Source organism: Gambusia affinis, linkage group LG07, assembly GCF_019740435.1.
Source record: "Gambusia affinis linkage group LG07, SWU_Gaff_1.0, whole genome shotgun sequence".
NCBI lineage: Eukaryota > Metazoa > Chordata > Actinopteri > Cyprinodontiformes > Poeciliidae > Gambusia > Gambusia affinis.
Genome location: NC_057874.1, coordinates 17948690 through 17970913, shown reverse-complemented (window position 1 = coordinate 17970913; position 22224 = coordinate 17948690). Strand labels below are relative to the sequence as shown.

The 22224-nt window shown below is 35.4% G+C and overlaps 3 protein-coding genes across 4 annotated transcripts in view; 1 reads left to right on the top strand and 2 right to left on the bottom strand.

The window, feature by feature from the left end:
* Positions 1-1199: 1199 nt before the first annotated feature.
* brk1 (BRICK1 subunit of SCAR/WAVE actin nucleating complex) lies at positions 1200-3092 on the bottom strand. The gene is made up of 4 exons (XM_044121341.1): positions 2914-3092; positions 2470-2661; positions 1770-1852; positions 1200-1687 (listed from the first exon to the last, which is right to left on the bottom strand). The coding sequence occupies exons 2-4, from the start codon at positions 2585-2587 to the stop codon at positions 1661-1663; spliced, it is 228 nt and encodes a 75-aa protein (XP_043977276.1). The 5' UTR covers positions 2588-2661; positions 2914-3092; the 3' UTR covers positions 1200-1660.
* Positions 3093-3884: 792 nt separating this feature from the next.
* Positions 3885-5316, bottom strand: LOC122833609 (glutathione peroxidase 1-like). The gene is made up of 2 exons (XM_044121327.1): positions 4969-5316; positions 3885-4602 (listed from the first exon to the last, which is right to left on the bottom strand). The coding sequence occupies exons 1-2, from the start codon at positions 5191-5193 to the stop codon at positions 4252-4254; spliced, it is 576 nt and encodes a 191-aa protein (XP_043977262.1). The 5' UTR covers positions 5194-5316; the 3' UTR covers positions 3885-4251.
* A 1033-nt stretch (positions 5317-6349) lies between these two features.
* The window catches only part of LOC122833604 (testis-expressed protein 264 homolog), a 45560-nt gene continuing 29685 nt past the window's right edge, over positions 6350-22224 (top strand). Inside the window, exons 1-3 of one of the 2 annotated variants that reach the window (XM_044121321.1) lie at positions 6351-6731; positions 6825-6922; positions 13299-13520. In XM_044121321.1, coding sequence (XP_043977256.1) covers positions 6671-6731; positions 6825-6922; positions 13299-13520 — 381 coding nt within the window. In that variant the 5' untranslated portion in view covers positions 6351-6670. Of the gene's footprint in view, positions 6923-13298; positions 13521-22224 lie in introns of both variants that reach the window. The other variant, XM_044121320.1, reaches the window with a different exon arrangement.

The following is a 22224-nucleotide window of genomic DNA, read 5'->3' as shown; positions in this document are numbered from 1 at the left end:
AGGGGTTATTTTTTCCCCGGTAAAGTCTCGCAGGCAGTCATTATAATCAGAATATCGGTTTTAAAACTACCATAGTCTTGTGACTTACTCTGAGTCAGGGTTTTCTTCAATACGCTATATTAAAGAGTGTTAAAACCCGGATTTACCCGTTTCACTCCGAGACAAGCGACTTTCGTTAAATGGGTTGCGCTTTGGATTTTGCCTGCAAGTCAAAACTGCGTAAAAATTATGTGTTAACACGGCGCCATTTTGCGAGAGCCTTACTATTATGCAATATTTACAGAAGAATGTTTGTGACCTTTTATAGCCATAGAATTTTACAATGTTTATGTGTACCTTAATTAAAAATGTACACATTTTTAATTAAATGGGATTCAAGTTTCTCTAATTGACTTATTCTGTCGTTCTGGGGTGTCATAAAGTAAATCAGAATAACACACATACACACACACACACACACATTTTTATATATATATATATATATATATATATATATATATATATATATATATATATATATATATATATATATATATATATAACCAAACTATTCTTAAAATTAGCCTCCTTCACTCCCATCAACTGAATGAAAGGCTTAAACAGTGTTTTATTTTCATTAATGAATATGTTAAAATTAGACCTTTTTTAGTTTTCACTTACAAAATAAAAGATTTCCTGAACACAAGGTTCTTGTACAGAATCTGCTGTTTGTGTAGAATAAATCTTTCTCTATTTCTTAAAATCCCCATTGCTTTAGATTAACTCTGTCTAACTGACTTGTTATAAAGTCAAATTTTCAAGATAGCCAATGTACTGTAATACCAGATTTAAAAAAAGCATTTGATTAATTTGGTTTTTCACAAATCAAATACAATGTTTGTTTCACCACCTATTTTTGTGTCTGGAATAAAGATATGATGATGATGTTTTTTAACACTATGAGGAGGGAGGGCTTTTTTTAAAATAAATGAATACAGTTTTCACACAAAGTGTTTTCTTAAATGTGTGTAAAGTACAAAACAAAAAACCTTCCACCATTGTATGTATTTTAATTTTTCAAACAAGAGTGCATCAAAGATGGTCTACAGCTGTTAGCTGTGTGCTAAACAAGAAACCAACTAATAAATGTTGACTTTGAGTTCTCCTAAAGTCTTATTGATGATTTTCACATATATTTAGGCTGTAACAGAGATGAAACATAACTGTTCATAATTTATTAGTCTTTAAAGTTTCATCAACACTAAACAGTTAATGTACAGGCAGGTTTTCAATTAAGGTGACTACACAATTACTTGTTCAACTTGGCACACAAGAATGTTCCCCTTTTTTCCCCATTCATTTTTTATTTGCTAATGACACTGTACACATAATGCTTACATCGAAAAACATCACTAAGTCCCAAGATCTGTAGAAACCAATACTTAATTGAGCTTAATTTTTTTAAACAAATGATGTTTGTGTCAAACAGACCCATATATTGTATACAAATGTGTCATGAGATAAAAACAACACAAACTGTCAGCCATATAATATAAAAAAATGGTCCACATGATCCTCCAATAAGGATGGTGGAGTCCAGCACATTTTGTCCAAAACGCTTCAGGGTGGAGGGTGGGGATGTAGTTTGAAGATGTTTTCCCATGAATTCCCATGATGTGATCTAGGTCAGGGTCTCTCCTTTGGTCACCTGTATTAAGATACAGTTTAGTTTAATGGTTAGATCCCTTGGAGTCAGCCAAGCACAAAGTCCATCTGATTCCTATACTTACTCTGGCCTCTATGTATTCAATCCTTCTCTCCAAAGCTGTTAACTTTTCGTTGAGGGTGGCCAGACGAGACCGACAAGACATATCTGTGAGGGTTTTAATGAAATACGACGTTAAGGTGATTAATATGCAGATATTTGTCTATCAAATTTTATCACAATCCTGTTCATTTACAAAGCATAATCCCAAGAGCTGCTAAACCAGATGTTTTAGAGGTGTTCATTCTCCCAGAAAGATGAATTAATGGATGGATTACACTTCTCAGTTTGTCATCAAGTTTCATTACTATATCCAACTTTACATCCCTAACCACAATGCAAAATGTAGGACAAAATACGACCTGTTAATGAAATGTAGATACAGCTCTAGCCATCAGCTGTTCGCTCAGTAAACACGGCCGACTAAACCTGTAGAATCCGTTTAGAATACATTACGCTGTTACACTATCGCACTTGCGGAATTTTAAAATGAAGTTTACTCTTAACCTTATGTAGATAATATTTTATCTACTAAATTTGCTTTAAAATGTCCTAAGAAAACAGGAAGCTGGACGCTAGCAGCTAGCTGGGAGTGGCCGTTAAAAACATCAACATCATTGCTAGCAGAAGCTACATAGCTAGCTCAACTAGCCAACCCGATCTTTTCAATCAAATTTTATACTGTAGGATGATAACATTCAAGATTTCTTTCGCTGAAATCTTACCAAACGAGTTGAGGAAGTCAGCAATTTTCTTAATGCTGCTTGTAATCACTTCTATGTACTCTCGATTTGCCCAATCTTGATGAATCTCTCTCTGTACGGGATCTTCCTGGCCAGCCATGTTGGATGCTGAGAGGCAGCAGCTCCGCGTAGCCTTCAAGCAGGAAGCATCGATCAGACGGCTGTCCCTTACTACTATAATGTCGGCACAGAACAGCGAGAAGAGTTTAAATCATGGGGGAATGTTTCACAGAACCCAAACAGTCAGGATTCATCACGCTCATCTCGTATTTTATTAGTTTTCACGAAAGGAAGTAAAAGAATGACATTACTTATTTAAATTTGGACATTTTGTGGCCGACGCTGGCCTTAATTCTTAATTTACGCTTTTCCACTTGAACAAAAACCCCAGAGCAAGGATTTTCTAGTATGACTATAAACACATACCTTCTGCTGTTGTTTATAACGTGCCGGCCGCTTTATTAGGTACATCCAGCAAGGATCAAGTGTAAAACACAATCCAACCTACCATTACTCAAATTCAACATTCAGCAAAACATTGGGAGCACTTCAGAAATGGTCACGTTCAACAAACTAGTTTCGAGATGATTTCAGCCTTGTGACGTGGTTTATCAGAACGTCTCTGCACCTGTTTATAAAGCAATTTTAATAACTTCCTCAGTGTTCTTCATTGCTGATTGAACATGTAAATACTGTAACTTTATATAGGAACTCCAGTCATTTCAATGTAACTATAGTCACTGACATCTATGTGTGACTGTTCATTTTGATACTAGATATGAAATTTTGGCCTATGCATTTGTGAGTAATGGATCTACTTGGGCCTTTGTAGCACCGCATTTGTGTATGAAGATAAAATTTATTCCTACATTTATTCAAACCTGAATTCTGCTTTTGTGAAACTGTCCTTGAATTTGTTTACCGTTGTACAGAAAGCACCTAATTATAGATTAACTCGTAAGAATTTCTATATTTTGTCCAGAACAGTAAGTCATATAGAACTGAAAGTACTAATTAGCAGTAGCCCTTCTGGAATTAGGACATAGAGCCTCACCCTAAATTCAATTGCACAATTTGTACTCCGTCCAGAAGGCAGGTCAGAATCCAATGCAGGACCTTCTTGTGTTTTTTTTTTTTTTTTTTTTGTGTATTTCAACTGCATTAAGTTTTGCTCATCAGTTTTAGAGTTCATTCTTATTTTACTATATAGTTTTTGCTTTGTTGATAAATGTCTCTTGGTTTGGTTCCGGTTGCTCTTCAGCCCTTTACCCAACTTGTTTTTAATGTGATTTCAATGTCAGAGCTCAAATGACCGCACTATCTAAGGTGTACATAATTTACACATCACTTTTTTTGTGCTCATGAATTATCTACAGTTATATATAAAATGCATTCAGTCTTTTCGTATAAATTGCATTTTATTCAAATAAAAAAAAAATTGCTCACATAAAACATGCACATTTTCTCTTTTCCCAAAATAGACATTCTAGTATAGACAGTGGTAAAGTCAGACATTTACATCTGCATCAGAAACGTCCTACACAAAATGGTTTCCAGGAGTCTCTTCATTAAGTAAATGGGTTCAAGAACCAAGAGTATACCACTGAAAATATCACAATCTGTGAAATATGTTTTGGTTAAGCTGTTAGCTGGGAAAGCTAGATAAAATACCCCAAATAGGTGTGTCTGCTGATAAGACTTTCTAAGAGGGAGGTGTTACAGCCGATATTTTCAACAACCAGCTGTCGAGTGTCGTAGCCCATTTTACTTAATCCTCTTCAGCAACTCTTTAATGTCTCCCTCGAGATCAATGGTGAGAAAATTTCTGCTGTAGCGCTTGTATGGCTCACCGTCAGCACCAATCAGGAACTTCTCAAAGTTCCAGGAGATGTCACTCCTGCACACAGGGCTCCAGATGATGAACTTTGGGTCATTCATGAGAGACACAGCGTTGTCGCTGGGGACTGGAAGTTTTTCCTTCAGATAGACAAACAGGGGGTGGGCGTCACTTCCATTCACATCCACCTTTTCAAGGAGCTGAAAGTTTGGTTCAAAGCCATTCCCTGGACGGACGTACTTCAGGGATCTCAGGATTTCATCGTTCCTTGTGTTCTCCTGTTATGCATAAAGATGAACAATTATAGATGCATTGAAATGCAATGGAGAAAACAGAGTAGCGGTTCTGTGTGCATTAAAAAGTAAGAGTAATAAAAGCAATTCAATACATAGGTTGCCTTATAATGTAATTAGGTAAAATTTGAAAGCATGTGGAAGTAATTTTAATTATAGGATACACTGATCTAAAAAAAAATTCAACTTATAGTGGGCAAGACCTTCAGTTAATACATAGAAATCGGAGGATATAATAATGGATGGATTCCTTTTTGAAACTGATTGCCTTTACATACTTAAAAAAAACGTTTTTGAATACATGGTTTTTAAATGAAGATTGAAATTAATTTACAAAAACGGAAACCTTACCTGATATCCAAATTGATTGCAGGGCACACCCAGGATAACGAGTCCCTCGGCGGAGAAGCGAGAGTGAAGCTCGTTCATCTGCGTGTAGTCCCTGACTGTTGTTCCTCAGAGGGACGCTACATTCTCAATGAGAACAACTTTCCCCTTCAGTGTGGAGAAACTGAAGGATTCACCGGACAACAGCTTTGCTGTCAGGTCGTAGAACCTCTTAATATTCCCAGCCATTTTTGCGACTTTCTAAAAGTTGGATAGGGGCGTAGTGAACTTCCCTGCCTCCTGTCAACAAGTCTTAATCCACTCCAGCCCACGTCTTAAGAGAGGCGGGACTACTATGTGAAGACGTTTTTTCAGTGGAGACCTTGAATCAAATAGGCTATTAATATCACCTGGAAGTTTGATTTCAGATCTGGAAATACCAAATTAAAACACTAAATTTTTTCAACATGACTAATTGAAAACGAATTAAAATGCGTTTTTTTTAAATGTAAATAATATACCACAAAAATAAATACCATTGCAAAACAGATGCAATATTTTTTTGTCAAAGTACCAGTTCCATTTGAACTAGCTTTCAAAGTATTGACATACACCACATTCCCAGAAGTCCATTTGTGACATTCCAACCTTATATTCCACAATCAACTGTTTATTGCAATAAAACGGAAGCAATAGTAACTTAGACAGGAAGTGGAAGGCCATGTAAAATCTCTCCAACTTGTTCGACTAGACTAGAGTCAAACCTGATCCCCAGACTTACATCAGGTTTAATTATTTTATTGATTTTCTTAGGGTGAGTGTTTAGAAGCAACAAATCAGAACATTTCATACCAAAAATTTTCAGGTAAGAAACAACCAAAACAGATTTTTTTTTAAATGACCAAAGAGCAATTATATATGTATATGAATAAATGCAATCAAATACAGTATCTGTGAATATATACTTTTACCAGAAGCAGTCATATTTGAATAATGAATTGTGGGTGCCTCGGGCACCTTCAAATTTCCAAGCTGAAAGTCTTATTTTGGGGAACATTGTTTTTCATTTTCCAACTTGGACCTCACAAAATCCAAGTACCGTACAAATTGGACACACTAATACTCTACAATCTATTTTTTAATATATCTCTTTTTCAGATTAATACGCAGTAGATAAATCAGTGTCTGACGTTTATTATTAATATTAGAAATTATCTGCGTTCTCATAAGAAGGTCCCATAAAATTGAAAATGTCATATATGTAATAATGACATGTTATTTTACAATCAAATGTTAGTCAAATGTTAGGTAAATCAGCAGCAATTATAGTTTTGATTTAAAAAAATTTTTTTTAGCCGCAGAAAACAGGAAGTTATCGAGAAGAGAGGAATACCTCAACCGTGCAAATTTGAGGAAACTGCTCACAATCTACCTAACTCCCTCACCCTCCCTGCACGGACTGTTATTTCCTTTTCAAGATTTGAAACTGTCACCTCCTTCACCCCTTTTTGTCGGCATTAATGGTACTTTCCAGGAAGTCCTGTGCAATGTGTAATCCAGTGTTTTCTCAGGGCTTTGTGAACAAATACATGTTGTGTAAACGACGTATTTGTTTTTTGTAAAAAGACCTAACACTTTGTGACACATGGCAGCTTCTTGAAAGAAATAACAAATAGTTTAGAGTTCGGCAGTAGCTGAATAGCAGTACCTGCTCTTCGGAGTTATCATGCCAGACTGCTTCTGTCTGTGTGCGGTCCTACTGGGTCTCCTCATTTTAACATTAGCAGGTTGTATATTTTATTCAGGACTCTTAGCGGATATCACTGTGAAAACTTCCTGTCCTACCTTTAATAAGCTAACTTTCGCCTATAAATTCAAAGAAGGCGCGTATAAAGACAGCGGGGAACTTTTAAAGGAGGCTCGCTGTATTGGACTTGGACTCCCATGTCTTGGAGTGTTTTATGAAGACCCTAAAAAGGTAAACATTATTTTTTCCAAATTCTTTACAAAAAGATGCTGAAAAAATGCAGAATATAACATTTTATATAGATAATGTTGTTCAATAAAGTGTAAGGTGAGGACATAGATTAGGATATAATTAGTTCACTACTTGGCCACTAGATGGCGATAATGTCATTCTTTACAAAAATAATCCCTCAATTTTAATGATTTAAATATTGTGATATTCTTTAGTATCTTTATTATGTCTTCTCACATTTGATATATAAACCGAAATAAGATATTTACAAAAATATTTTTGAGACTTATAATGCTGATATTTTTATCAATGGGGAATCTAGTTAAGTAACTCATAGCTTATGGTTTATATGTGCCTTTCTTAATTCATTTTGGATATCAATCTGAACGTCACAGGTAAAGCTTTATTACTATCTATGATTATTTATTCTTTTATGTTTTCTTTTTCGCAAAATTATCTGAGTATAAAAACAAAAATGGAACATGCTGTAAGGCTGAAATTTTGTTTTTCTGTTTTATCATTGTTGTACATATTGTTTGGCTGTAGTGTGCCTTGTGTATGTAGCTGTCATAAAAAGTTGCCTAAAATTTCTAAATTAGAAATGTACTCTTAAATCATGCTGTATTTCATTTGAAGAAATGTTGCAGACTACTTTAATGTATGATTCTTTCAGTAGTAACAGCATGGAGTGAGTCCAAAAAAACGGCTGATGTGAGATGCACAGGGTACAGCTAAGTGACTAAAGTTATGTGGCATATATGCCACCACTGTTGTTTAATTTTGCATTGATTTTTCAATGAGAAAAGCAACTTTTCAGGTTTGTTTTGTTGAAAATATAGCCTAACAACAATATGGCACACTAATCCTATTAACCCTGGGTTTTTGCAGTAACATTCTGACAGGTAATTTGGATATAGCATCATTATTTCTCTAAAGGATATTGAACTAGAATACTGCTGCAGGAAGCTTGTGTCAAAAATGGGAGCTATTTCATAAAATTAACTTGCAGTTAAGAGGCCAATGAATATTTCTATATATTTTAATTACAGGAAGATTATATGTCAAACTTCGAATACCGTTAACTTTTTAAAAATAAGACGCTTATTTTATTTTATTTTTTAAATTAAAGTAAATTTTATTGCATATGGCTAAGAAATTGAGCTCATAATGTTAAAATAATCCCGTTAGATTTGACTTGTTGATGATCTTCTACTTTACATGTTTCTCTTTATGTAAATTTATCTCTCACAAAGTTTGAATTAGGAGAAAATAATTATGAGTTTTTATGCTTTCTTGGTTCTTCAGAATACTGTAGTGCTGTTTCTCATGTTTTAAAGGGAGTCCAACATGCTTTTATTTTATCAGACTACCAAAGTAATAAGGAATTTACTAAAATAGAATATCTTATAATAATTTGATCTAAATATTTTCAGATTGAAGCTTCTGTTATCACCTGAACTGATGTTGAATATGATATGCAAGTGATTCTCCTACTTATAGCTCTATGTTGCCACCAGCTATACTGAAATGATATCATATGTAATTTTATGGTAATAGGCTCAAATAATGGAGATTATATTATTACAGATACACTTTGAATGAAGCAATTAGAATTGCCATTGCAAAATAGATTTGCATAACAATTAGGAAATCATTGAATTACAGCTAATATCATCTTAAGAGTTTAAAAATGCATTATGCATCTTTGCCAGTCTTTATCTTGGACAGTTTTATGAGGAAATACCAAACATATTTAAGCTTGAATTTAATCCCTTAATTCTGAGTTTCTAGTTTTATGTATATAACGTTGGCTTTTAATTTGTAGATCTACCACACTTAATAAATTAGAAGTTGTGCAAAAGGAACATTTCATTACAGATATGTGAAAGTAAATGCACTTTATAGAAAATAAAAAAATGAAAATTTTTCTCACCAAATATGTCTGATGGGGGTGCGATAAAGCTTACGCCATATTTAATAACCCAACTAATCCACAAAGAAATAGAATTGAACAAAAAACGTCCACAAATTAAGTATATGTGTAATAAAATGCAATGACAGAGAAACTCTTTAATCCTCTGAAGACCAGAAAGAGGCAAAATGTCTTTATTTGGATTTTTATGGCTGGAGAATTGTTTTGAAAGTATTGTGCATGGAGTAACCTTCCCAGCCAACTTAACTTTTCAGTTTCAGTCAGCTATTCAGTATTAAGTTACTTTGTAGTTTTTTTCTAGTGGTAAAAAGTTTGAAAGGCAAAATAAAACACGAAAGCAGCAAATAGCTATAGTCATACACCATATCAGTGTACGTTTTGTCTGCTAGTAGAGTCCCAATTAATGGCCTATTATCATTACCAAGGTGTCGCACAAAAATGTAATGATGGGAAATGCACAGACCTCTCAAGACCTTTGAAATCTTATTGATTTCAAACATACATATGTCATTGGCAGCACATTTATATCTAAACCTCTGAATGTTAGTATGATTAATATAATATCACTCTATAATATGAATAATGTTTGTTATTATTTTAAGTATGGAATGGGTTGTATATTGTAGTAAAGTGTAAGTTATTTTATGAAAGCATTTCTATATTATATAATATTTTTTGTATCATCTATAGTTCTGAGTCCAACACTGCAAAATGGTTCAGTACAATTAGTAGAATATCATGTGAAGTTATGAAAACCTTGCTACTCCATCCAGCCCTAAAGGCTATAGATGTTTTATAGAATAGTAACGTACATGGAGTTCTGGATCATGGTGTTTTATAAACATTGTAAACTTCTGAAATGCCATAACTCATTGGATTTCTGCCTCCATGGCCATTTGACCACCAAGCTAACACAAGAGTCAAATTTGTAAGTGGGAACATTATCACTGTTTTTGAATATAGTAAGTCACACTTCATATCATTGAAGGAAGGCTAAATGGATAATTTTATAGAGACATTCTTGAAGACATAAAACTGAAACAAAAATAGATTTTTCAGCAAGACAGTGACACTATAGATAGCCATGGACACTCCTATTTATTGCTTCCGAAAGATGATAAGAACTGCAAGAATGACTTGAATCCAATTGAAAATCTTTGAAAATCATTGGCTACCAGAGAGCATAAATGAAGCCCTTAAATACCTACATGAACCAAAGACAGTTTGTGAGAAGGAATGACTCAAAATTATACTTGAGTGATTTATGTGATTAGTTTCTCCATGAAGAAGACATTGACATTGCTGAAATTGTTATTCCTACAAAAGGCTTTTTCTACAAAGTATTAAAAAAATACCTATTGCTTCTGTCATTGCACTTTACTACACATAAAGTATGGGCTAAGTTATTTAAATTTCTTCCTATGTTTGGATCACTTGGGGTATTACCAATATTAGAATGTGACTCATTCAGAAAGAACCTTTCAAATTAACATCATTCATGTTGTAATGGTCAGACAGAAACATAATGAAACCCTGAAAATCATCAAGCCCAAGGCTATTTATGGTTGAGGTTGACCTGTTCTGTTAAGAGTACGGGAAATAAAAACATTTCACAGTGAAATACAAAGTCATGAGTCAACTAGAACCTTGGTTATATTCACTCAGCAAATTGTTTGTCAAATATGTGAAAAACATTTTTCATTGCTAACTGTTAGTGCAAAATTGATGACACTGCCAAAACTTTCCATAGCAACCTGATGGAATGTAACCAGAGTTTAGAGATGAGCTCTTCCCAGCTCTGCTTCAAAACGCCTTTGTTATGCTCTTCCTCTTTTTTTTTTTTAACCCTTTCCCCAAGCTTGCAATTAGAGCAGTGGGTCCTGTTTCTTCTGCACGGTCACAGCCAAGTCTTGATCTAAGTTGGAATAATTGTCATAATGATCTCGGCTCATTAGCGTCTGAGCCTCGGGATGCCATTCAGTGGCCGCACTGCCAGCCCCGGAGAGAGTGCCCTCACACAGGAGCACTGGTATTTGGTGTCTAAACAGGCAGATGCATCCAATGATGTCCGCTGATATTTGCTGCAGGAAGCTCTTGTAAAAAGTGTAGCTGAAAGAGGATATGTATATGTGTGTCCCTCATGCTCTGTTCTCTCACTTTTACCTTGTTTAATCACTTTCTTTGGAAAAACAAAATACCTCGATGAGAACTTGATTTGGTTCTAAAATGGTTACCATGGATACTGGGCTTGAACAGCTCTGTTTTATTCCTTCAAACACCCAGCTTCCCATTCTGGGCTCCACTCACTAAAGCTTCTCCGATCAGCCTCTTCACAGCTGCGGAGCCAGAAGGGGTTTCTGGGATCCAGTGTGTGCACTTCAACTCTACCTTTAAGTCTCGAAGTTTGAATCCAGGTGTTACAGGAAACAGTTTGTCCAAGAATAGTCTAGGAACATTAAGCACAAAATATTCTACACAATAAATGCTTTCTTTCACTATGTGTACATCAATGAAGAAATCTTATATTGGATAATTTTATTAAAGATGGTATCTCTAAAATGTTAAAGTAACATAAACAGCGAAAGCATTCACACTCCGTAACTCCTGAAACATATGTAATTGGCCAATTTGATGCTATGAAGCTAACCGTGCTGTAAACAGTAAACAGTTTGTTCACTATTTCAAGGCGTTAGTAAATAGTGCACAGCTGTTAATCATCCCTCCATATTGAGAGTACAAGAATGCAAGGTGTGTGAACTGCCACTACAGATGCACTGTCTATTAGCATCATGATGACACCTCTTAGAACAGTAAAATATTTATAAAGAAAGGTATTGTATGTCATTTCCGGACCATAGTTGTTATGAACAATATTAGAAAAGGCTGCAAACAATAAAGGAAGGCGATATACAAAAGGGGATTTCTAAATGGTGCACTGTGTGCAACACCATGAAGTTTTATTTATTCATGGAGGAATTTGTGACATCAATGGACATACATAAAAAAACTCTAACAATACCAGATGAAGGCAATGGCTAGTTCATACTGGAATACTTGCTATTCCTTTTCAGTGCTTAAAGCCAGCATTTGTAGATGCTGGGAGATAGATTGAGTGAATAAAAAGAGATGACATGTGGAAAAGCTGCAGATTGACAAATGCGGTTGCCCATCTTTAGGGACCAATGTTCATGTCACATCGTGATGAAAGCTGTGGGGATGGCAGCGAGTCGAGGGGCTGCTCAGGAAATGCTTGTCAGTCTTTGGGGCGACTGATGAAATCTCTTCTATACGTGTTCTTTCAGGAAGTTATTTTAAAACATTTAAGACCTTAGCTCTAAAGAATCTGAGTGCATAAGAAGCGCTTTGTATGCTCGCAAAGAGACTTTAAGCAGTTTTTTCTGTTTCCTATTGCCTCAGCAATGGCTGCTCTGCTTCTACGCAACTTGGACCAAAGACGACATGATTCCTAGGGTTACATTTAAAAATTTTTGTTTCTTCAACGAGCCATTGAAGAAACCTCATAAGGCATCAAACTGGTGACAAAATAAGAACAGCTCGAGGAGCAAAACAAAGACTGAACTGCCGTGAGTGTCAGGTGTACAGAGATTGTTTACTGCACTTGCAGTAAACAATTAACAGGTTTTCCTGTTTATCAAAGTTATTTCTTAGATAGTTTGGTTGGGCTGGAAAATGTGTAATAGAACCACGTTACATAATTCCACCACATTTATTAAATAACTTTCCAGTTTTGCTTCTCTTATTGCAGTAGAGGGAAATCTTGCTATTCCCAGTAGTATTCATTTGGAGTGTTTCCCTTTTTGCTTTTTTTATCCACACCACTCTCTTTTAAAGTAGGAAAAGAAACAGGAACTGCTTTTCTGCCAGTATTCTCTAATAGAGCTCAAATAAATAAGACTTCTACTACTTAGAAGTCTGGATGGCAGCTGAATGTCTTTAATATTTTTTGTCTAATTTGTCTCAAACTCTTTTTCTAAAATCTTTCTTTAACATCAAGTTTGTACACCTTTTGTCTATAAAATCAGATTTTTTGGAGATTTTGTTGAAACTTATTGTTTCTATTGTATATCTGCTCAAATGATCCTTGACAGATTACAATTGTGTTATTTTTCACCTTTACTCATGTCAGGTGTCACGTTGGACCTTTACTACCTAGTTTGGACACACCTCCTAATTGAATTCAATTAGAAAGTGTGTCCAAACCATATATATATATATATATATATATATATATATATATATATATATATATATATATATATATATATATATATATATATATTTGGCTCAAAAGCAGACTCAATCATTGATTACAAAAGTACTCCTCACCACACTCTTCTTTACGGCTAGACTTGGCTTATTTAGGTGTTCCTAATTGATGTTTATTAACAACAGTAATATTATTTTTAATCTCTTTCTCCATAGATATGTGCTCCACTTTGCCGCTATGCGGTTGGCTGTATTCTGAGCGAGGGAGAAAACAAAGTTGATGAGGAACTTCTGAAGCAATGCAAGTCATCAGGGTTTAGTGTCTTCTCCTTCCCCCAAGTCACCCACGTGATTTCTACCTCATTCCGTCACACAGCGCTTTTTTCTACGTACTTCAGAGTGAGAAGAGTCTACCCACAGCTTGAGCGCTACATCAAGGTACGCAGAGTTTAGATGTCTACAATAATTTTCATAATTTTATGTGGGTTTGTATGAAAAGCAGTGTTGTTCAAATGAAAAAAAAAAAAAACACATTTAATTTGTCTGTTTAATTTCCCCAGAAATAAGATAAATAGTATTATGGACCATTGTTTGAATCTACTGAAAAATATATTAAAACATGAAACAACATTTCAGAGAATGCAATGTTTTATTATTATTATTTTTTTTTTGCCAACAACAAAAACCACAACTAGAGTTCACGAAACATAATTCACAAAACAAGCATTTTGTCTCCTAAAGGTAGGTTGTCAGATCAAGTTCAGTGTAGTAACTCTGGAGTCTAGTAAAGGCACGATGACACCTCTTAGAACAGTAAAATATTTATAAAGAAAGGTATTGCATGTCATTTCCAGACCATAGTTGTTATGAACAATATTAGAAAAGGCTGCAAACAATAAAGGAAGGTGATATACAAAAGGGGATTTCTAGATGGTGCATTGTGTGTAACACCATGAAGTTTTATTTATTCATGGAGGAATTTGTGACATCCATGAACATGCATAAAAAAATAAATAAATAAATAAAAAGTAACAATACTAGATGAAAGCAATGGCTAGATTATACTGGAATACTTGCTATTCCTTTTCAGTGCTTAAAGCCAGTGTTTGTAGATTCTAGGAGATATATTTTTAAAAACAAGCTTTTAAAAAGTGCATTTTTCCAATTATTCTTTAAAAGGTGGATTTTAAATGCCATAATAATTTCCCTTTGTAAATGTTAAAATAGAGAAACTGCACTTTCTGTCTTTTTTGTGGTTATTTATAAAAGAAAAGGAATGATTTGCTAGAATGAATCACTGAAACCCTGAGCAATTCTTGCTTCTACCAATGCAAGCAAATAATCAATATTTAACCTCACGATCCCCTCATGCATGAGTAAGTCTTTCAGAGTTCTTTTTTGTTCTGTTGAGAGTTTTGGCACATGAAAACTTTTCATTACTCATTCTTTTCTGCAACATCCTGTGGAGGTTTGGAGGCTTGTGTTAAGAAGACATTTATACCAGATAAAGAGATGGAGATGTGGTACGATCCTGAACAAATGAGGGAAAGGAGAAAAACAACAGTAGGTGTGTTTTATGAATGATGTGTCTAAGTGCTGCCAAAGGGATGTTAAGAAAGTGAGTCACTGTGATGAGCAGAGGACTCTGTGAATATGGTGAAAAAATGAAGTGTGCTATAACAGGTGGCATCGCCGTAGGCAGTCTCAGGCGCTGTACGGCTGCTGAGGGGAGGAAAATGTTTGCGTGACCCGTTTGTGGCTGGTTCTGCCATCTGCTTGGAAGCTGTTTAGACCTGGCTTTTCTCCAGTGGCACTTAGCCTGTACGAAAGGTCAGTTTATAGTTGGCCCAATATAATCTGAAGCTCTATTGCGTTTCACTTTTTTTCCCTTTAAGTATTTAAACGCTCGCTTATTTCACTGTTTTTACTTTATAGTTTTCTACACTTAAGTGAGTAAAAAAATTGATTAAAATCAAGAGTAGGATCTGGTGGCTTAGGGGATAGTGTGACCCAGGTTTGGAGGCCCTGAGTCCTCGACGCAGGTTCGATTCCCGGACCCGTTGACATTTACCATATGTCTTCCCCTCTTTCCTTTCCTGTCAGCTCTAGTGTCTAGGGACACTAGAGCCCACAAAAGACCCCTGGAGGGGAAAAGAAAAGAGTAGGATCTGGTATGAATAATTAAGCGGTATTGCCCAGGTCCAATAAGATTTTACATGTATACATGTACATGTATATTAATATACTTAGCAAGGCTGCTGAGGTCGTGACAATGTCTGTCTGATATCCACCTAATGAAAACAAACTTTCAAAATTGTTGTTTTAAAACATTTTCAATAGCTTTAAATTATTTAGAGATTATGCTCAGATGTTCATGCATGCTATAATTTTCTCACATATTTCCTATTGCATAATAATTTGGGCTCAAACATTGCTATCTAAACACTAGATGTATTTCATCTCTGCATAGTTCAGCTCTAAAAAGTATGAATACAAAGCCCATTTATTTGCATTACTGTTTAATTTGAAAAAGATAAATTTTACTTAACATTGAGAATTCCACGTATCTGTGTAAATATAATTTCTATAGAAATATAAATTCTGTCTAAAGCAAATCATTTGCATTCTGTTTTGAAATTATATCAAACTGCACTATTTCTATCCAAATACAATTTTATTTAATTTCTTTTTTCTTTCTCTTTCTAACAATGTGTTCTACTTGTTCTCAAAAATTGGACTTCACAAGCTGACAGCTACCTGAACAATTTGCAGCAAGAATTTTGCTTAACTCAGCTGTGATGCCATTATCAACTTCCAAGGCAAATTGAACAATGCATGTTCAAACAAGGGACACTTCAGATTTGTTTTATGTTCCCTGTACTGACTGTTACCATTCCACATTTCTAAATTTATTGGATTTGGAAAACATTGAAATTACATCAACCTTATTGACTTGAAAAATCAACATTATATATAGAAGTTTAAGGGATTACTTGTAAAAAAATATATATATTTAAAGATATTTAAATTTTATCTGGGTAAAGCTTTGGATAAATTCAGTTATTGAAATGATAAATGCTTTAGATGACAAGATGTAGAGGAAATATTAAAGCTATGGATTACTGAAAGAAGCGGATTAATGAGAAAAGTTCTCTGTAGATTTTTTTTTTTTACTGCGAATAAATATTCTGTTGATGGCTCAACATATCCCAAATGAGGAGACCTTTTCAATAAGCTCATTAGCATTTAGCATGCCTAGCTTGTCATGGCGAAATGATTTCTGTCTGTTACACTTTGAATGGCTGCCCTGTGGCTAGGCCTGATATTTGCCTTGTCAGACCATCGATTGGCCCCAATGTTTTTTCTTCTGTGCCTTGGCTCTTTAGTCTTGGGTGAGACCACAGAAGCATTGGCATCTTGAGATTTTATGTTTTAGCATAGAGGCCAGGCCTGCAGATGGAGATGGATAGTAAAGAGGGAGGATAATATTGCTGACATTCACAGAGATCTAAAGTTTGTGAAAGGCAGATGATGGAACATTTGTTTGCTTGGGGCCACTCATGTTTCTGGCCAGCACAGAGGTCCTGTGCTGAATGTAGAGCAAGGTTTTCTTTGCTCAGTAGAATTGTTTTTAGAAACTGCCCCTGATTAAACTCTGCATGAAATCTTCTGCTGCCTAAGAGAGGGATTCAGTGGTTCGTCTTTGGACTCCCTATGCTTGCTGTCAGATTTTGTCGTCTTGTTATTTAAATGCATGAGATGGATGCGAAGAAGAGCAGAGATGCAGGTCCACAGGGTTTGTTAAACATGCCGACTTTTAGCTAACTGTGACGTCCATTTAGAAAGGTCAGAAAAGGTTGTTGAGTTTACATACTTGAAAATGTCACGAAGGCAGCTTCCTGCTGGAAAATGTAGAAGAGTAGCTAAATTGTGTAGAACGGTTGCTTACTAGATGGGAAAGTTACACATTTACATGTTTGAGGTCGTGTTAAGATTTTTAAAATCCCTTTTGTATTTAATATGAGTTTTAGTCTGAACTCTTACACTGCCTCCCTGTCTTCCTAACAGAAAACTGCTGATATTCTTTCTGTTTTCTTTTATTCTTCCATTTCTGCTGCATTGCAGTATTGAATTAACTAAAATGTAGACAAGGGTTCTGAAAGTTCATCCTATATATCAGAAAATGGTAAATGAATTCGACCAATAACTGTCAGGTTGTTTGAGAACTTTCATAGAACAGTGAAGGTTTAATTCCCTGGCAGAGAATTGATACTTAAATAGACAATGATGTCTGCAAAAATAAAGGCATCCTGACACAGTAGAACATTTTGATCTCAATATAAATGCACTATTCACTTTAAAGGGTCAAACATGACAGAACTTGATGTTCTGTAAAATCTTCTTCATTTCTTGACATTTAGACATTTGTAATATGTGTTATTTTTTAAAACACTCATAAAGCTGTCAAAATGAAAAACAGCTTATAGTCTCTTATCTGTTTCTCCTTCCTTCTTCTTTTTCTTTATCAGTGCCCACAAACACATATATTGTTCTTGCTGTCTATAACAGCCCCAAACCAAAATCTAATCGAAAACATTTGAAAGATTATTTTTCTCAAAAAAAGAAAATCATTGTTTGATGCACTACCATAAATTTGGGTTCTTTCCTCTTTCTCATGTGGTCATTTCATTTATACGTCAATTTTTTTCTTTTTTCTATTTTTCTCTTTCTCAGTCCTCCCTTTTTGTCTTTGGTTATTTTAACTTACTTGTTTTTGGACTGGCAGGAAATTGGAGTCCTTAGAGAAAACTCGTTCAAGCACAGGGACTACATTCAAACTGAAAAGACTTTTTTCTTATGAAGCAACTGCACTGAAGAGGGCTTCACTGTGCAGATTGCTTAAGCAATAAAAATATATGGAATATGTTTTACATATGTTTATATAGGTATTCAAGGTGAACTCAAAACTCTAAAAATAATTGCTTAACTAATGTTTGTAAAAATATTTAACTACCTCATCAATTCAGTGTGTATGACATTTAAGTGCTGGTGGTGAAAAGGGAATATCAAGAACTGCAAAACAGAGGGAGTGCCATAAAGACAACAATTTGACACATTTTCTGTAAATCAGACTCCCTTCCTGTGTATGGATTTATTTTTAACCAATTATTCAGATTCTCTTCAATTCAATGGGCATCTTTTGATCAAGAGTGTTGCATCACGACCCTGCAAGCCAACTCTTCCCTCAGGAGCTTCTGCAGAGTTTGCCTGTTAAATGTTCAAACATGACTTTCATCCAACAGCAGCTGGGAATCTACTGTTGATGTTAAATGTCACATCTACATATGATTGATCTGATTTAAACTTTATTCACTGTTGCTCTGTCGCTATGAATTAAGATCAGGCAGCGGGGTGTGACTGCAGTTTTGGAGGGTTGGTTATTTTTAGATTTGTGACAAACAGTTTTGTGCCTGTGGCTGACCTATCAGTTTATTAAGGAGCGGCAAATGGAGCAATACTAAAAGGACATATGCTGTTGGGTTTTGAAGCTATGAGTCTGTAATTGTGTATTGTAAAAAGTTTGACCTGCTTGGAATGTGGACGCTTGTATCACAGCAAATGACTGAAGCCATTTGTCAATAAACAATATGATCAAGCTGGACTAACCTAATATAAATTTAGAAAAACTGAGCTTTTAGCACATATGTGGAGTCTTTGGAGCTTATGGCATTGGGAAGAGGATAATGTCACAATCTGTTTGTTTTGTTTTTTTTAAGTAGGGATGCTCGATTAGATGAAAAATTGTTGAAATAAGATGATTATAGCTCCATTAAAAATTTACCGGTTATTGGCAGGAATATCACATAAATTCCGGGCTTATAACAAAGTCTTTCTTATTTCCGTTGAGAGCCGAGCTGATCAGCTCCCAGGAAAAGAAATGGCCTTCCTGAACTGGCTGCTATGCAAAGGCCAGCCAACATCCATCTGTGAATACTGAACTTTGAATGGGATAGGGTGAACTTTACTTGAGTTGATTTTAGAAGCAAAATCTGGTTGGACAAGTTAGAATATTTTTTTTTTCTCTTATTCATACATAATCATAATGTCTTACATGGACCGTTCTACTGGTAAATAGCAGCCCACATTTAATGTGGTTTGTTTTCATCACAGTACAAACATTTTCCATTAGATTCAGGTTAGAGGAATTTCCAAAAGTAACTTTGATGTTGATTTGTCACACCCAACAAACAATGTTTGAGCTCAAAACATCTACCTCTTGATTGGAGGTGAAATAGAAGAACGGCAAGATTTTCCTCTTTCCTCATTATTTAATTAAAGTTGAGCAATCCACAAGCATGGCTTTCAGCAACATTCAGCATTATTCTACCAGCACAGCACAGTGACTGGCAGCTGGTACGGTGTTCTTCAATTTACAAGCCTTATCTCCTCTCCATCAAACATACACCGTGTTATTTCAGCCAAACAGTTCATTCTTTGTCTCCTCTGACCATGAAGCTTTCCAGTAGGTATTTGGCTTTTAGTAAGTTGCAAATTACTGCTGAGATTGAAGGTGTCCATTTGGGATCAGGGATTTCTTTTTGATGGACACCCTCTTTTCTCCTATTCTCCCATTCCTATTTTCCATCCATGTACTGCAGTGACGTGCGGTGAGGTTCATAGCTGGTGAGGCACTGACGTCATCAGAATCAGATTTGCAAATAGATGCATAGATTGACAGCAGTTTACAGGTTATGTTTCACTTCTGCATCCTTACACATACAAACTGTAGCTCACAAAACACACATTTCCTTAAAAAACAAAACAAAATAAAATAATCCATGTCGAAAGTCGGGATAAGCGAGAGGAAAAAAATCACTATCTCTATTATAATCTATCGCTGCACTTGACTTGCTTCCTGAATCGTTTAGCCTAGCTCGCTGTCACTTACTCGGCAGTTGAGGAGTGAACAAGACGAACGTCTGGGATCTTGAGCGCCCCCTGCCATGAGGCAAGAGAACTGCCTGCCTCACCTCGAACCTGTTCTCTGCCGTTTATAATCGCTCATTACACGAAACACGTTACACAAACACAGTTGGTGACAAAAAGCACTGTACATTATATACATAAGCTAAATTATTGGAAATAAGTTCACATATTAAATTTGTTTAAACCATTTTATTGACGCCGCACAGCAACATGCTCTCTCCGCTTAGCAGCCAGCGCAGAGCCAGAGGTTGCGCAATTCAAGGTGAGGCAGAGCTCGCTGCTGCCTCACCGGCATCGCTTCCAAGCATTTGAATGGGAAAATAAGAAAATTAAGCGATTTTGAACAAATAAAAATCGAAATTGGTGAAGCTACATGAAAAATAAATATTTTTTAGTACAAACCACCGGATGAATATAACAATTTAAATTACTTTATGATTATATATTTTCTTTCTTTCCATGATGGCTGGTGAGGCACTGCCTCACCTGCCTCCCCTGACCGCACGTCACTGATGTACTGTTTAATAAAGGCAACTAAAGCCTAAAAAAGTGTTGGAAAAATAGCTGAAAGTTGATATACACCTTACCGCAGGCTGTTTACTGAAACCTTAGTTTCACTAAATGAGAAAATTCCCTATAAATACAAATTGTGAAATTAACTCTCATTAAAGAAATCGCTCCACTTTGAGTTATAAAAACTTTTCAAATCAGTCACCAAAAGTCTAACATTAAGATAACATTCATGCTGACAATAGCTGAATGTGAATATTTGATATAAATTACTGTATTTGGCATCTAGAGATGAAACGTCTGGTGTTTTTGGATGATTCACCCAACCAAAATCCAAACATCTTTCACAGATTGCAAAATGTAATGCTCTGTTGGGGCAACATTCTTTTTAAATGAAAATACTAAACACCATCTGTGATTACGGCTCTGCTGTAGAAGTAACAGACATAAAACACACACACAAACACAGTGCTATTCTTTGTCGGTGTCTTTTAGGTGGACAGATATGCAAATGAAAGAAATTTACTTTGTGTCCTCTTGAGGGATTTTCTAAAAAGTAATTCAAGAAGCAATTTTAAACCGTTCAAGTATGAGTCTGACAACAGGTTGAAGTCATCTAACCAAGGTGTAGGGTTTTATTAGTGAATGAAATAAAGAAAATGAAAAAGATAAAAAGAAAAGGGGGCTTAAGACTTAACAGCTCTGTTCTGTTCAGTAACTTCAGACAGTCCTTGGTCATTTGCCAAGGTTGAACAAATTTTTGCAAAGACTATCACTGCTTGACTGACACCTGGATTGTTCCTCCTGGCAGCAACTACAGCCTCTTATCCTGCTCCAGACTCTTTCAACCATTATTTTCCTTCACTGTTATGAAATGAAACGAAGACTGTAATTGGGTTGTAGAGATACCGTGTTCCATAATTCTGTTCTTTATGAGGAGCTATCAGACTCTGAACAGGCTATTGTATTGTTGGAGATTCACTATTGTTATACTGCTGCTCTGACATTAAAAATGAGCACAGAACAAAGCAAAAATGATGGGCTAATAGCACTAATATCAGGGATGTAGAGTGAAGCATAAAGTTGAAAAGTAAATAAAGACAAAGTGAGCAGTGAAAGGAAGCAGGGACATGTGCCTCTGATGGAGCAGTGTCTCGCTAAGCTAACAGTTCACTCTTAATAAAACGCAAATCTAATGAGCCTGTCAAATGTCACTAATTACTCATTCTGTCTTACAGTTGAATGCATGCACTTTCATTGCAGTGCTTCTTGTGCTGCACTTTAAACTGAAAAAATAAAGCAGTGTAGGGAGTTTTAGACACATCAAAGTTAAAGGATTTTAGCAATTCAGTTCAGATAGTGCTATATTGTTTACTGTGAATTGACCCCACACAGTGTTCAAGTATTTATTTTTGTAATATTTGATTACAGCTACAGGCATTGTTAGGATCATTCAGCATTGTGGATTTAGCTCAGGTCAGAAAGATTTTAATTTTTAAATGATAGTGGCTTTATAAGTAGTCTTTTGATAGACTAATATGTTGTATTAGTGTACTAATTATGCTAGGCCTTGTTTAACAAAAATGGAATCATTTTTAAGAATAAATGTGTACAATCTTTGCAGCGGAAATGAAGGACTGAGAAA